General features: G+C 38.4%; 1 protein-coding gene across 2 annotated transcripts in view; it reads left to right on the forward strand.

Moving 5' to 3' along the window:
* Positions 1-17204, forward strand: part of LOC122090917 (piezo-type mechanosensitive ion channel homolog) — a 33087-nt gene that overhangs the window by 10079 nt on the left and 5804 nt on the right. The window contains exons 3-10 of one of the 2 annotated variants that reach the window (XM_042660682.1): positions 6140-6299; positions 6418-6506; positions 7055-7211; positions 7377-7563; positions 9645-9760; positions 10609-10693; positions 12951-13163; positions 13292-13469. In XM_042660682.1, the coding sequence (XP_042516616.1) occupies positions 6140-6299; positions 6418-6506; positions 7055-7211; positions 7377-7563; positions 9645-9760; positions 10609-10693; positions 12951-13163; positions 13292-13469 (1185 nt within the window). Of the gene's footprint in view, positions 1-6139; positions 6300-6417; positions 6576-7054; positions 7212-7376; positions 7564-9644; positions 9761-10608; positions 10694-12950; positions 13164-13291; positions 13470-17204 lie in introns of both variants that reach the window. The other variant, XM_042660681.1, reaches the window with a different exon arrangement.

Genomic DNA, 17204 nt, shown 5'->3' on the forward strand with positions numbered 1-17204 from the left:
ATCTGGTTCAGTTTCATACATCGAACTAGCCTTATTTTTCTCCAATCGGATCAGCCAACCTGCTGTTACTGTTCACGCAGGTACTGTTCACGTGAACAGTTAATAGTACCTTGGGGTCCAATATTGACAGCTGGCTTGGGAAAGATGCTGCCAGAACTTGTTAGGATATTAGATATTAGTTTCTATTTTTATTTCTTTGTTTTATCTTAACAAGCAAGCTTTGTAACTTAGGAAGATTTGTTTCCTTTTTTAGTCAGAACTTTGTTTCATATTTGGCTAGCTTAGTGATCAAGTAAGTTAGCAGTTTCCTTTTTATATGTGAGGCAAGGTAATTAGAAGTTATTTCTTAAGTCAATTTAGGAAGTTAGAATCAGTCCATTAGTTTCCTTTTTTGTTATTTCTTTATGTCCAAGTTGTAAAGCTATTTAAATCCCATTCATCATAATGAGAATGGAGATTGAAGTTTATGAAAATTGAGTGTTTACTCATGGGTGAGATACTCAAAACTTGAGGGGTGAGATGTCCATTCATTAATTCTTCTCCACCCTTCTCAACCGTCCATCAATTTTCTTTCTTTTCTTTCTTTTCCTTCTTTTCCTTTTATTTGTTTGCTGTGAGAGAGTGTTTGAGTGATCATTACAAGCTTGTTGAAGTTCAGAAGTTCCATCAAAGACCAGTTGAAGGCCTGTAGCTGCTGTACTGCAGAACTTCCATAAATTTTCCTTTTTCATTATTCGAGATAACTTCCCAACCAGCCATCAGTTGATGCTCATCTTTTGATGGCTTGTTGACCCATTTAGGACCTTCATCTAGTCCAAGTTTTAGCTCTATCTAAGCTATGTTTTGTGAGATCTTATATTTCTCCCTATTCAGCCAGATTTTTCAGATCCTACTTGGGATTAGGATCACTTGTGATTTTAGTCTTACATTACACATCTTCCACTATACTAGACTCCCCTTGAAGAGGTGTAGGTTCTGGATAATAAGCTTTTGATTTTATGGAACACAACATCCATGGTGATGTACATATGTCTCATGGGAAAATGGTAACAACGATATCCCTTTTGAGTGGGTGAGTATCCAAGAAATATGCGACGGATCCCACGATGATCAAACTTTCCATGTAATTGGTGATTCCGATCAAATGCCACACACCCAAACACCTTAGGAGGCACAACAAAGGAGGAAGAACCCATTAGAACCTCAACAGGGCGTGAGGCCAAGACACAGGAGGACATCCGATTAATGAGATAGGCGGCAGAGAGAACATCACTCCAATATTGAGGAGGAACTTGAGTCTCAAACATTAGGCACCAGGCCACCTCTAACAAGTGGCGGTTCTTCCATCCTGCTACCCCATTCGGAGTAGGGGTGTCTACACAACTAGTTTGATGAAGGATTTCCTTGTCATACAAGTATACTTGGAATTCCCTATCAGTGTATTCCATGCCATTGTCAATGCGAAGAATTTTGACCTTAGCATCAAATTGCTTAAAGCACAAGAAAACATCACTTTTCTAACATAACAGATACACTCAAGTAGTATGGCTATAATAGTCTAAATGTAACAAACCCCCAGTGGCCAGTGATAGATACACGACAGGAGTGCCCCTAAATATTAGAGTGAATTAAACCAAATGGAACCAAACTTCAATTATCTGAAATAGGGTAAACATATCTAATTTTCTTGGCAAAAATACAAGTATTGCAAAAGAAAATGTTTGGATTACATTGTCTAAATAAATCAGGAAATAAGTTGGCTAAAATGCCTGAAGGGGGTGACCCAAACGACGATGCCACTGATAAAGTTCAGTTAAAGAAAATGTAAAGGAATCTGGAATAGAGGTCTGAGTAGTCACTGCTGTGGAAGACTTGTCAACCAGGTACAAACCACCCACCACTTTTTCGCTGCCAATCGTACGTTCTGTTACCAAGTCATGTAAGAGACAATGGGTAGGAAAAAAACATTACTTTTGCAATGAAGATCCCTAGTAATACTACTAATTTAAAGAAGGTTAGTAGTAAATTTGGGAACATGCAAGACAAATGAGTGAGATAACAATGGACTAGGTGTGATGGAAGTATGGATCCCTTTCTAGAAATAAAGGAGGGGGAACCATCATCAACACAGACTTTTTGGTAACCTGACAAAGGAGAATCAACATCAAAGTGTTTAGGAGATCCCACCAGATTCGATTATATAAGAAGTGGATTCAATTGATGCACAATGTCCACCAAATGGAATACCTGAGTATGGAGGAGGTGGATCGGACGATGTTGGCAGGGAGGTAGCTGAGGCCACAAAGGAAGAAGCAGCGTCGAGTTTGGTCATCAATTGTCACAAAGTCTGTAACACCTCTTGAGAAATCGAAGAACCTGAGGAAGTATCAGTAGAAGCCTAATTTGTAGTTGCATTGGATCGTCCTTGCCCACGGCTACGAGAATTGGCTGGTTTGCCATGTAGTTTCCAACAACGTTCCTTGGTATGGCATTCCTTTCCACAATAATCACTTTCATTGGTTCCTTTTCAGTGGTCCAAGAGGGGCCATCCCTAGATTATGTGCCTGGTCCAGAGTGAAGAGCAGATCTATCCTATGCTCCAGGGGTAAGCATAGCAGTGCAACGAATATCTTCAGATTGCACCATGGCATAAGCCCGCTCTAGGGATGGGAAGGGATCCTGACTCAAGATATGTGATAGATTTTGATTAAACTCAACATTGAGTCCAGCAAGGAACACACACACAGAGCTTATCCTCCTTAAATATAATGGTATCAGTTTCACAGGTAGTAACACAATCTTCATAAAAATCTAATTCTTGCCACATACCTCATAATGCAGAATAATACTGGGAGAGGGAGAGTTCCTTTTGTTTAGTTTCATGAATCTTCTTTCTTAACTTGTAGCATTTGGCATCTAATATAGACTAGGATAGGGAGTCTAACCAAGTCTCAATTGCAGGAACTTTTAATCAACGAATAACCACACATTCACCAAGTAAGTCTAGAACAGGATACAAATCAGACTGAGATCAATTAGTAAGGATCAGCCCTATCGATCTCTATATTTCAGAATTCTGCAACTAGAAGGAAACCAGAAAACAGAGACTTTAAATCACTAAAATCTGGGACTGAAACAAGGATATATAGTGACCAATATCATGCACAAATAATCAGAATAGTCGATTGAATTTCTGGGCAGAATAGGGTTTATACAGAGATCGACCAGATTAGGGAGATTTCTTGTATCTGTCAAATTCCTGGTCTGATCACCCTAGAACTTGGATCGAAGGAGGCCCTTAATGGGTGGATGGTTTGATCAAAATTACAGCTCAAACCAAGGGCTGGAAGTACTTCAGGTCACAGAGAACCGATTGTGAAAACTAAGGAGATTGGGGGCAGAATTAGACTTTTAAATACCTGGTCTGTAGAGCAGTGGTAGAGCCTTTAGAAAACCTTGAAGAAGAAAAAGAGAACACCGCAAAGAGTCAATTGGATCAAACACCAATTCCATCAGCCTTGATCAAACACAAGACACCTCTTCATGAAGAAGACAATAGCAACAAGCATTAATTTTTTTTTTTAATCAAAATCATCTCTTTTTTTAGGAGCCTCCTCTTTATTTATAATGTTGATGGGGGAGGGAATTACAAAATAGAAAGTTCCTCAAAATGGAAACCAAATATTCTCCTAATACAATAATTAGTAAAAATTGAAATTAGAAAATAACTGAAATTAGAAATTAGAAACTAGTTGAAAAAGGAAATTAACTACTAATGACTTGACTCAATTAATAACTTGACTCCTAAGGAAACAAATATAGCTCAAATCAACCTAACTAAAAAGGAAACTAATGAAAAATGGAAACTAATTAGTAATCCCGTACTCAATCTTAGAGCCCCTCTTTTAGACCCATTAAAGTGGCCCAATACACTCCAAACCACATGGACTGAAGGCCCAACACTTATACAACCCAACCCTAGGCTTATTCCTAATAAGATCAGCATTTTTTGGTGATTAATCTACATCAACATCATTACCAACTTGAGAATAGGTGTCCTTGGTAGCTTCCAGATCTTTGCAACAATATTTAGTAAGAGATAACCTTGAGCAATAGTGAGATCCATGGAATTAATAAGATATGACATAACTAGGTAATTGTCTGTCTCCCATTTTTTTGAGTTTGATCAGCAACAATTTGCTTAGGAGTGTCCCCAATAATGTAACCAAAATAGCCACAGGAACCAATAGCTAAGAAACAGGAATGAGACCACATCCAATTGTTGCTCCCATCAAGTTTGATGGAGCTAGTAGGGAACAAAGGAAAATCACAATGATTATTTCCTTTCTGTCCAATGGATGTAGTAGTTACTTCAGAAATGGTTGCTAATCAAGATATGAGTCTCAGACAACATCCCTAGGAAATCATTAGAATCTTCAAAAATATGATAGATCGTTGGCATAGATCATCGGAATAAAAGGGCAACAAACCCTCTGTGGGAAAAATCACATTCAACCACCGAGGGTGGAGAATAGCAGCGGCGACAAATGGCGAGAAGCACTAGGCGCTGGTTAGCAGCGATGGTGAGAGGTGCGACAAGAGGCAAGGGCGAGGGTCGCTAGGTGTGACGAGAGACGATGGTGGGAGCCTGAGGCGCTAGCGATAGTGGGTGGCAGCGAGTGGCGGTGATAGTAGGCAGTGACTGGAGAGAGAAGGAGAAAAAGTGAACTAGGGTTTTTCCTTCTTTTGTTTTCTCTTGGTTAGGGCATTAGGGTTAGGATCCCAATTTTGATGCTAGATCTGATACGATGTTGATTTGGGGGATTGAGCTTGTGTCAATTAGACACCAGCCCCTCTTTATTCACAGTTAAGAAACGAATGTTCTAGAAATTACAAGGACCAAAATACCCCTAAAGACTAAAACACCCTTAAAACCCCACATTACAACATTGCCTTTGGCGCCTTGGCCTCACCAAAGCATCTAAGCGTCAAGATGGCTGGCCACCATTGTGACTTGCCTTGGCACCATGACAACTATGGTTAGAGCCATTTGTGTTCAACTCTGAATGCATTGACTGGAGGTCTTAGCAACCTAAGCAACAAAGATCTCTTGGGGAGAAGTTAACTATCCAGCATCTATGGATCCTCCCTTGATAATGTGATTAAGCTCAATATTGATGCCTACTGGCAGCTCCATTGCTAATCTTGGGCTTTTGGGATTTTTTTTCTTCTCAAGGGGGTGGGGGTCGGGGTGGGGGTGAGGGAGTGGGTGTTAGAGTTTTTTCTGGTCGTATTGGATTTGTGACTCAATTGCAGTGGAGTAAAAAGCAGCTATTCATGGTGTGGAAATCGTCCTTCAATGTGGTTGGGTACATTTGATCATGCCTCATTTTGAGAGCTAGAGCCTTATGTGCTAAGAGCTAACAGAGTTTTTTCATTTGTATGGACGATGCATTCAGCCAACTCATTAGCTGATGAATAGGTAACCAGGGAAGCCTTGTACTTTTGAATTCTGTTGAGGATTACCAATTTTTGTTTTTGTATTTATGGGCCTGTCAACAAAGGATAGCCATTGGCCACCAAAACTCAAAGAAAAAATCAAAGTACAATCCCTCAATGGAATCACAATAATAGAACTATGGTGTAATCTGATCTCCAGCACCATCTTGGCCTAACCATGCCTTTCTTATTGTTACATCTGCCAATCATTTGTAGATCTCGATTTCAATTGGATCAAGCAGTTCAATTGTGTAGCCAAATGCTTTATTTTCATCCAAATCTGTTGAGGTGAAGATAATTTGCTTTCAAAGACCTTGATGTTCCTTCCAAGAATCTCATCGTAGCTTCATTTAGCAAGTTCTAATCCAAAAGTCTCCTCCCACTTGGCAAAGGACCTCTTTTTCATGCATCTCTTTCAAATAAAAGATGAAGTTACTAAGGAAGAGCCCAATGTGCACTGAGGGAAAGAGCGCATATGGGCTTGGGCAATGGAAGTGTGACCAGCACAGTTCTTCTCATATCTTTTTCCTTTATGATCGGATTGTTTCTCCTGTATAATCTGGATTACCATAATTGATGAGCTTTTCTTCTCCGTTTTCCCTCTTCAGACAAATGGTTATACCTCATCTTTATTCAACAGGATTTCATTTTCGAAGGCAATCCGGCGTGCAATGGTTTATTATTTTCTTCTCCTTACTGGCCATTCTCCCACAAGTGATATTCTATATCATTTGGGCTGTTGAGGGTGATGAATGGAGTGTAATAGATTCTTGGTGGGCACAGTTACTCGGATATGTGAGGTAAATTTTCTGCTTAATTTTTTTTTAAGATTCTTTATTCCTTGGTTTAGATTTGTCTCAAATATTTTCATTTCATTGCATGACACTCTTGTATCTATTTATGTCAAACTTTTTGCAGAGTCCAGCCCTTGAGATCTCCGTCTGCCATTTCTTTCTTGGTCGTTCAGTTATTAACAGCTCTTGTTGCTCTACTTGAAATCTGTGGGAGTAGGTTTTTACTGATTCCATGGCAAGACTCCTCTTGGGGTCATTTCTTATCATGCATGGAACGTTTAGGTTAGTTAAAGATAGTCGTATTAAAAATTATTTTTGTGTATTCTTGAAGTTTCCTATATATGCTTACATTTTCCACTTCTTTCGTAAGTCACTTAGAATGTGAATAACTTCAATTATTCTTGAATGGGAAGGTAAAGATGAGTTACTAAAAATGGCTTCTGTTAACAAATAAAATTTATCAAAAAGTATAAAACCATGAAATTTTCAATGAGTAGTCATTGTCCCCCTTCTTGCACAGTAGTATAAATAAAGGTTACTATTGACTGTGCAATCAGTTTGATGATAGTCCAATATATCTTGGCTTTGATGAAAATTGCATTGCAGCTTTTTGTGCTACTGCATATTAAAGATTTGCCTTGCTGGTTGTCTCATTAGTGATCCAGTCATGTTTATGATTATTAGTTGCATATTATTGAAGTAATCATGTAGCCATGTTTTGAACTGCTTTTGGATTACTTTCTTATTTTGCCATGTGGAAGGTACCCATCTCGGAGTTGCTTGCTGCTTACTATTGCCTGCTATTCAGCTTGTTGTGGGGATTAGTCGTCCTTCCTGGGCTTCTCTACCATACTTTATTTGCAGCTGTGTAGGACTTGTTGATTGGTCTCTGACAAGCAATTTCCTGGGTCTTTTCAGGTAACTATTTTGTAGTTAATTATTTCTTTATCCACTCCATTCCCCCTTCCCCCCCCCCCCAACCAGTGCGTGCATGCACAGGGGGCGGGTGGTGCAATTTTCCTTCATAATTCAACTTTTTTGTTTCTCTTTGGTGGCTTACTTTTTGTATCTCTGGGATTGAAGGTGGTGGAGGCCTCTTCTATTGTATGCTGGCTTCAACATTGCCCTGCTTTATGTGTATCAGCTCCCTATTGTGTTCCCGAAGATTCTCCAAATGGTAGCAGACTTCATTGGGTTCTATAAAATGTCTTCCATCTCAGAGTGGACAGAAATCTGTTCTGGTCTTTCTCTTCTAGTTTTCTACTACATGGTACACAATGATTTCTCCTTTTAAATTTGTGAATGTAGCAGTTAATTGTTGACAATTTTCTAGTGAGAGTCTGGAGGTTGATGCCTACTCTGAGACTCATAGTTGCCACAGCGTCTAGGTGACCCAAAGCGTTGGAGGGGGCCTCAATGCAAGGCGACAGCAACAAGGCGCCCACCTAGGCGTTCAAGGTGACCAAGGCACCTGGACACGGCAACGCCTTCACAACTATGGAACTGAGACTATTTAAGTTCGTTGTAGAATAGAGGTCCTGTGCTCCCTTTGTAGTCAAATGCTTTCTATTTGTGGGACCTCAATTTTAGTGTTCTATTTGCTTGGGAAGATCCCTGAAGTCTTTATTAGTTGTAAATTATGTGTGGGAAAAACTCGTTCACACGATCAAATAAGCCATTCCACAACGGTGCACCTTCATTGTGCCATGTGAATGTATGATGTGGCAATTCCAACCACTGTATATTGAGGACATGGTCTCATTAGCCACACTTCAAATTTCGGAGCCTAATTCTATCCTCATGTGTAATGAGAGAGATGGGAGAGAAGGAAACTTTGGCCGTATGGAGGCGACCACCTCAAACAACAAGTTGTTTATCGGGTTTAAACTTCATACCCCGATAGAGTTGGACTTCCATTAAAATAGTAGATAACCATAGCAGTTGAGTAACTTACAAGGGCTACATAACCCATGTAACTTCCCTCACACTTCCTACACCTATGCTGATTGCACGTACACATCACCATAACAAGATAACTGCACATAACTACACATGACACGTAATACACAACACCAAACTACACTCGTACAATGACTTATGCCACACATGCATGTGTTATCATACCATGCACATAATATTATTGTTATGGATCCATATGTATGACCATGATGCCTACGTTATTCCAACCACTAGTGTGCACTTTCCCATAGTCCTGGATTTTCAAAGCTTTATATTGCCACTTGGAAAACTCCGATTTGGCTGGAACTTGATATGTGAGCAGGGGACCTTGGGTTTAGCTGTCCACAAAATTTGGGCCCCATCTGATCTGCTGTGTGGCATATATTTGACCATTAAGGAAAGGCTTTCTTAATCGGCCATTTGGAAAACATTCGCCCATATTGCTTATGCAAGAATTTTAACCTTCTATAGATTCTATGAAATACCGGAATTACTATTTTCGTTTATCCTTCAGTTATCCATGTGGGGGAGATTGATTACTAAGTTGCATATTGAATCAAAGCTGATTGGATGAAGTGGATCTGTGCCTTTGGAGCTCATACGTATATATATATATATATATATATATTTAAAGGGGAGAATTTAATGTTGCACCTAAATAAACATATCCGTAAAATAAAATTTCAACTTCTGAATTTTTTAAAATTTTATGTAATAATGTGCATGTACATCTATGCTCTTTGCAAAAATGTATTAGACAAACAAAAAAGATCTTGCTTTTTGATCGTCCTATAGCTTGAACGAAAGAGATCTCTGCCAATCCTTCTGACATACTGAGATTGTAATACTTGAAAATGTCTTGATCATGGATAACTAAAAGCAAAGTGGAATACAACTTGCTAATAGGGTAACAGACTGGTGGCTTCAAAATTATTTAGTTGAAGACGGGTGTTGATAAATATCGTATACTTTTTTTGTCCTCCCCCCCCCCCCCAAGGGGTGTTATTGATATATTTACAACTTTATTTTATTGATTCAGTGAGGTTTCCCTCCTTGCTTATCTAAAAGAAATGTTGTTAGTAATATAATACATGTTGACATGTTACTTTGTGCTTGTGTGTAGCTTATACATAATTACGTGGCAAACCTGAAATCCCAATATTCAGTACTCACAACAATGTAGTTATCATATATAGGTATTCATGAAACAATATAAGTTTTATTTAAATAGTAATTGAAGGTGGGAAGTGGATAAATTTAAATTGTGCTTAAATAGAAGTTCTGAGATGCGATTCTGACATGGTTATCATTTGACTGTTCTTGTTCTGTACATCTAGTGGTTTATGTTACTGGTATGAATGCTGTCATTTTTATTTATTTATTTCCAAACAGCTATCCTTTGTGAAGTGCGATTTAGAGGAAATGGATGTTATTATGTCCATGAGAGAAAGCAACTTGACTGAGCACCTTCTTCCTTCAAGACATTCGTTTTTCATTCGTGAATCGAGGTAATCTTCTCCCCTGTATTCTGAATACACTCATTCACTGCTGTGAAGATGTGGTTTTACTATTTTGACTGGAATTCCAGAAGTGTGAGATCACAATTCATTAAAGATGTAAATGTCCACAGCTCCAAGTTAAACATATGGATAACACAATATAATTTCTCTCCAAGGATAATATTTTGGTGTCTTTTTGGAAAAAAAAAAAAAAAAAAACTTATAAAACCAGGGTAATTGCTGCCCTTAGTCTCAAATGCAGTGAATTCTGGATAAGCTTTATTTAAAGCTTGGAGCCTAAGGCCAGATGAGACTGCTGAATGCATGTATTTGGCTCTGTGTGTGTGTGGGTTGGGGGGGGGGGAGTGGAGGGGATCTCTTGGTGAAAGGTTTGCGTGCCACTGGGAAATTTATTGATCAAAAGAATTTGAGATAGAACCTGGTAGAGGCTAGGTTTTATGCACTGGTCAAATCCAATCTGAATTGCCCGACTGGCCTGCATTTCACTAGCCTGGATTGGTCAGGGTCAGCACTGAAAAGGATCAAGTTACCCATTCAAGATTGGGTGGGCATATTGATGTCCTGATCCTGATCATTGATCCTTTGGTTGTGGCAGATTGGTATAGAAGAAAAAAATAGAAAATGAAATACTGACAACTTTCTATATGATCAAAGCTGAATAGCTGGTAGGTGAAACAGATGGCTTCTTCTCCTCTTTCTTTCTTGATTCTTAATTTACTTTTCATCCATGTTCATAACAGAAAACAAAATCTTTGAATTTACCATATGTCAGCTCAGATTACATTGTTACTTGGTGTTCTGCTGGCAAGCATGATGACATTTTTTATGATTCACAGATCTGGTGTAAGGCACACCAATGTTTTGTTGAGGGGATCTGTTTTTCGGACTTTTAGCATCAACTTTTTCACATATGGTTTCCCGGTAGGCAGTCTATGAGTAATTTTTTTCTCCTGTATTTCCAAGTCTTTCATTGTTTCCTAAATTAATTTTATGAATTTGCTACTATGATGAGATTAGATGTTGATCTGAACCATATTCTGTGTCCTCTATGATGGTTAGAGTAAGACATACAGTTTCCTGCATTATTAATGGAATTATGGACAGGAGCAGAACTAGGATTTTCTTCTTGGAGGGGAGGGGGAATTCTACAAATTGTAGCAAAGCTAGGGGAGTAAAATCATGGCTCTGCCCTTTTTTATTGACCCTTAACACCATTGTTTTGCCACAAGAATGATATCTGTTTTAAAAATTGGACAAGACATTGGCCTGTTGTGGCTTGGCAATCAATTTGTGTCCATCAAACAGTTTGCAGGGTTAGCATATCTTATGTTCTAAGATTTAGCATATGTAGTATAAAGGTTTTGGTTTTTTTAGGGGAGGTGTCTGGGATAGAAGACACCAGAAAAATTTAGAAAAAAAATTATGCTCCCTCTTTACCTTGAAAAAACCCTCTTTACATCCAAACCCCCACTCCCACCACCTGCATCTCAATGACCGAAATTTTCTCAAAATATTTCGGTTTTGGAGAAGCCTTGAAATGAAACAGGGATCGACTCTACAGGCATACCAGATTTTGACTGAAATTTTGGCAGTGGTCATTTCGAAGCATTTCGGTGAAATTTGACTCATTTTTTGAAAAATTTCGTGAGGTCATCCCCTTTCACCTGAGAATTACGGAAGTACAATAAAACCTCAATTTTTTTCCAAAGGCCTTTATTTTGCTATTGATCAAGACTTGGTGGTCAATTGTGGAGCATTCACTTCATCATTAGGTGGACTGAAACATCGTTTGGCCAAATTCCCTCAAATTTCAAAAATTTTCACCTAGAGGGCTGTTTTGATGGACTTTGAGAGAATCTTGAGGCAGAAGATAACATGGCCGTCATATGTCATAGTCCAAAGCCAAACTACCACTTTTTCTGTTCTTTATTCCAATCTAATGCTTCAAACATATGTGAACATGCTTAAATAGGAAATCCATATTTTTTTTTTTTTTGGATGAATAATAGGAAATCCATATTAATTGCCTATGATGACATTTTTTGACATTGATATACTATTAAATAGCACTTGTTCATTTGTAATACAAAATTCGATTGCCTCTATTGAATTTGTGTGTTTTAAGTATTAAATTATGTGTAGAATAGGTTGTATAAGAGAAAAGATACTGAAACATACAACTTACGATACCAACCAAGCGTCCAAATCCAACCTACCATTTTGCACTGATAATCCCTGCTACGTTTTCATCATAAGGAATGGTGTTTGACTTTTGGTTAAGGTGTTTTTGGTACATGGTTGGAGCTCTTGAATAAATCTCCACACAGGCATGTTCTCAGATCAATTTTCTGTGTACATGCTAAATGGCCCAATTGTTGATCTTTCTTGTTTGAACAACTTGAATAATCAGATTGTGTGAACAATTTTTTTTTCCCAAGAGATTATCATTAATAATTTTTGGCAGCCAAATAGAGTGTGGAAATTATCACCTATGAGGTACCATCCATTGTGCATGAAGGGTACAAAATGCGAGCTCATATGTTTTTATTTAGATGGGAACCACCACCTCCTGGGTTAATTATTTATTGTTCTCCTTTCCCTCCCCGTTTCTACCTCATGAGTATCGGCATTGGCATATTGTCTCTTTTGACCAATGGCCAACACTCAAGATGTCATTCAGGTTTAGTTTCCTAAAACAGTTCTAAAGCAGTTTTATTAATTCTGCTTCAAGATTTTTTTGTGGACTTGTCTCCTGGACCTGAATGAGGTTTAGGTCCCCCATGAAATCAGGCCATAGAATAGGTTATGATTTGTTCTACCAAATAGTTGAACACAGAACAGCCTCTCCTCTAGAATAGGTTATGATTTTATTTATTTATTTATTTTTAATTTTTTTTTAATTTCCCACCTGCAGGAATGGTGAGATTTTGCCAAAATTTCAAAATTTGTGAAAATCAAGTGGGGATTGGTTTTCTCCTATGGATATTAGATCCTATTGGTTTTTTTCCTCTAGTAGAAATGCTGAGTTCTTTTTTTTTTCATTGATCTCTAGTAGAAATGCTTAGTTTATACTTCATTGGTATTCCATTTGTCTTAGCTACAGTGTTGAATTCAGTCTGTTTGCAGTTGAAAAACATTCATTTTCTTATTTGAAAACTTTCAGTGGTGAACATGACAGGTCTCCTTGCTTGCTCTCTCATTTTGGAGTTTCCATTTTGCAAGTTTATGTGCATTCGGATTACTTGCCTATGTTGGCTACATTCTCTATGCCTTCCCTTCCCTCTTCCACTTGCACCGGTTAAATGGGCTGCTTCTTGTCTTCATACTCTTGTGGGCTGCCAGCACATATGTTTTCAATGTGGCATTTGCTTTCCTCAATAAGAAGTCTAGAGTAATTCCCTGTCCTTAACTCTTCATAGAGCTTTGTTCCTTAATTTTAATAGAAGTCTAGATGTTTATTTAAAAAAAAGAGAGAAGTCTTAGAAGATTAATGAAATATTTTCTGGAACATTATTTCAGGACATGGAGATCTGGGAAACTGTCGGTTTGTGGCATTACCCAATTCCTGGATTCTTTTTACTTGCACAATTTTGTCTTGGAATTCTTGTTGCCGTGGGTAATCTTGTCAACAATTCTGTTTTTCTGTACTTGTCTGATGCTGATGGGCAATCCTTGAATGATGATCGTACTGTAGAAGGTGAGAGGACATTTTCAATGATTCATTTATGTGAAATACTATTGTCTACTATGGCAAATTTATTTCTAATGATAGCTGATGTTGCTCTCTTTAATGTCTTCTTTTGCTTGGATACTGTAACAAAGAAGTTAAAATTAACTTCATCTGTTCTTATTGTGAGCATGACTTCATCCAATTGAAACGGTTGCTGTTTTATTTGAAGGCCTTCCTATTTTTCCTTTGGACTGAAAAGGTACTGGAGTAAAACTTTGTGTTAACAGAGAATGCTTGTGTGTCTTTAACTGATCACACAAGTCCTTTATTTATAATATAGAATCATGATAGAGTCATGATAGGAGTACAAAACAGAAACTATAAGATAATTACAAATATACCCCCCATCCAGCCGTCCCATTCTAATTAGGGTCGGTGGAGGGGGAAAAACCCCAATGTGCCCTTGCGGCACACTTATCATTTTTCTAACACTCCCCCTCAAGTTGGTGTATAGATGTCACACAGGCCCAACTTGACTAAAATAGGATAAAACAATTTTCTAACCAGCTCTTTAGTGAACACATCAGTTAGTTGATCAACAGACTTCACAAAAGGAACACAAATCAAACCAGCATCCAACTTCTCTTTGATGAAGTGTTTGCCAATCTCCACGTGTTTGGTTCTGTCATGTTGTACTGGATTATGAGCAATACTGATAGCAGCCTTGTTATCACAGCAAAGCATCATAGGAAGATGAATAGGTACACCAATATCATCCAATGTGTACGCAACCATAGTAACTCACAAATCCCCCGAGCCATAGCACAAAATTGTACTTCAGCACTAGTTCTAGCCACCACATTCTGCTTCTTACTGCACCAAGTGACAAGATTCCCTCTTACAAGGGTACAATAACCATAGATGGACTTTCTGCCAGGTGAACCAGCCCAATCAACATTTGTATAAGCTTTAAGTCGGAGGTGATCATGAGGAGATAAGAGGATCCCTTTTCCTGGAGCTGACTTCAACTTTCATAAGATACGCATAACAGCTTCCATATGGGAGGAATGGGGATCATGCATAAATTGATTGACCAAACTCATAGCCACAGCAATGTTAGGTCGTATATGAGAGAGATATATCAGTTTTCCTACCAACCGTTGGCAGCTGCCTTTGTCAATTGGTTCCTTTTTTTCCTTGAGCCGGGTTACTAGCTTCCATAGGAATATCAAAAGGATGACAGCTCAACATAGCTGTCTCGGATAGCAAATCAAGGATGTACTTCCTTTGGGAGAGAAAGATGCCTTTTGAAGACCTGGCAACTTCAATCCCAAGAAAGTACCTCAACTTTCTAAGATATTTTATCTCAAATTCTCTTCTCAGAAAACCCTTGAGATGATTAATCTCTGGACTATCATTTCCTGTTACCACGATGTCATCCACATAGACAATGAGCATAGTAATTTTTTCACCAAACCTCGTTATGAATAATGTGTGGTCAGCATAATGGAGGGCCCGTAGAGAAAGGGAAGAAATCCCTGAGAGAAACTCAGAGTTGCAGGGAGAAGAGAAGAGAAGAATAGGGGGGAAAGGGGTCACGCGACTTGCACCATACCTAGCACTAAAACCTTTAAATCAATTCATCATTCAAAATCTGTCTAATACTTGGGTTACATGCCTTTATATAATAATTGGAAATTAAAACTTGCCTAATAAAAATCTAAGACTAAATTAGAAACTTCTAATTTGCTTCCTAAGTTCTCACTAATAAAATTAGAAACGGAATAAAACTCAAATTGATAACTCCCTAATTGACTATCAATTACCCAAATTAAAAGATTGCAAATAATCCTCAAATAAAATAAAATCCTGAAGATCCTAATGAATCCAAAAATCCAATCGGACCCGGTTCATCTCGGTTGAGATTGCCCGAAGGGTCAACTCGGTTCAGCCTCGATTTTGCATCAACTCCCCCAATGTTGAGAAAAACTTGTCCACGAGTTTTAAAGGAGAGGATCAGCACCACTCGATCAACATCCACGATCATTGGCTTTGATGGGGCTATGATCCAACACATAGTGCTTTCATCTGCCACGGTCTCCTGATGGTCACCAACGAATGATATGACTTTGATTGGAATCTGATGTTGGGGTTTCACAACTGAAAGTGGACAATTGATCAGTTCTTCAGATGCAATCTTGATTGGACCGCTAGGTTCATCTTGATCGTCATGTCTAGTGTCAACTGGCTTGTCTACCACTAACCCGCCCTCGATCATGTTGCACACTTTATCACATAAGCATTTGGTACTTTCGGTAAGCTTTTGAAAATCTGATCGAAGTTCCCAAGATTCCAATCGAAGTTCCTTCACTCCATCATTAAATTTCTTCTTAAGTTCCTCAATAAGAGTAATAAATTCAAGGGGAAACGCCATCGGAGTAAAGGATTTCATAGGAAATTTGCTTTGATACCACTTGATGGAGGGCCCGTAGAGAAAAGGGAAGAAATCCTTGAGAGAAACTCAGAGTTGCAGGGAGAAGAGAAAAATAGGGGGGAAAGGGGTCACACGACTTGCACCATACCTGGCACTAAAACCTTTAACTCAATTCATCATTCAAAATCTGTCTAATACTTGGGTTACATGCCTTTATATAATAACTGGAAATTAAAACTTGCCTAATAAAAATCTAAGACTAAATTAGCAACTTATAATTTGCTTCCTTAGTTTTCACTAATAAAATTAGAAACAGAATAAAACTCAAATTGGTAACTCTCAAATTGACTATCAATGACCCAAATTAAAAGATTGCAAATATCCCCAAATAAAATAAAATCCTAAAAATCCTAATTAATCCAAAAATCCAATCGGATCCAGTTCATCTCGGTTGAGATTGCCCGAAGGGTCAACTCGGTTCAGCTTCGATTTTGCATCACAGCATTACTTTGTTTATAGTCCACATATGTCATAGCCTTGTGGAATCTTCCAAACCACGCTTTAAGTGACTGCTTCAAACTATAGAGAGCACGCTTCAATTTACAGACCTTGCCTTAAGTCCTTGTGCTAGAGAAACCTGGTGGAATTTCCATATAAACTTCCTCATCGAGCTCTCCATGGAGGAAAGCATTCTTTACATCAAGTTGTTGGAGTTCCATCCTAGATTCACAACACATGAGAGTAACTTGCATAGAGGTCAACTTGGCAACTGGAGCAAACATCTCTTGGTAGTCAATTCCGTAAGTCTGAGTGAACCCTTTAGCCACAAGCCTTGCCTTATATCTATCAACAAAACCATCGATCTTCTGTTTTACCACAAACACCTACTTACAGCCAATAAGTCTCTTTTCAGGTGGAAGAGTCACAAGTCCATGTAAAATTCCTTTTTAAGGCATCCATTTCTTCCTCCATTGCGGCCTTCCATTTTTTTTCTGCTCTCATGGAGAGAATCTGATGCATGGTGTTTTCAGAAAAAAGATCACCCCAAAAAGGAAAAGGAGTGAGATTGTAGAGCTTCTCTAACAGTGATATCAAAACTGAAATTAGCAGGGATCTCCAACTCAAGCTCCAACCAGTTTTCTTTCCAGAATTGATTGTTGCTTTTTACAAGAATCCATTTGCTATGATCAAACACAAACGGAAATTGCTCCAAAACAGTTAGCCAACAATGAGAGGACAATAGCTTCCTACCAATTCCTGGGGACACAAGTAGATAAAAGGGAAGACACAAAAGCACGATAGGAGGGAGAAAGGGGAATCATATGAAA

This window comes from Macadamia integrifolia, chromosome 10, assembly GCF_013358625.1.
Source record: "Macadamia integrifolia cultivar HAES 741 chromosome 10, SCU_Mint_v3, whole genome shotgun sequence".
In the NCBI taxonomy this organism is placed as follows: domain Eukaryota; kingdom Viridiplantae; phylum Streptophyta; class Magnoliopsida; order Proteales; family Proteaceae; genus Macadamia; species Macadamia integrifolia.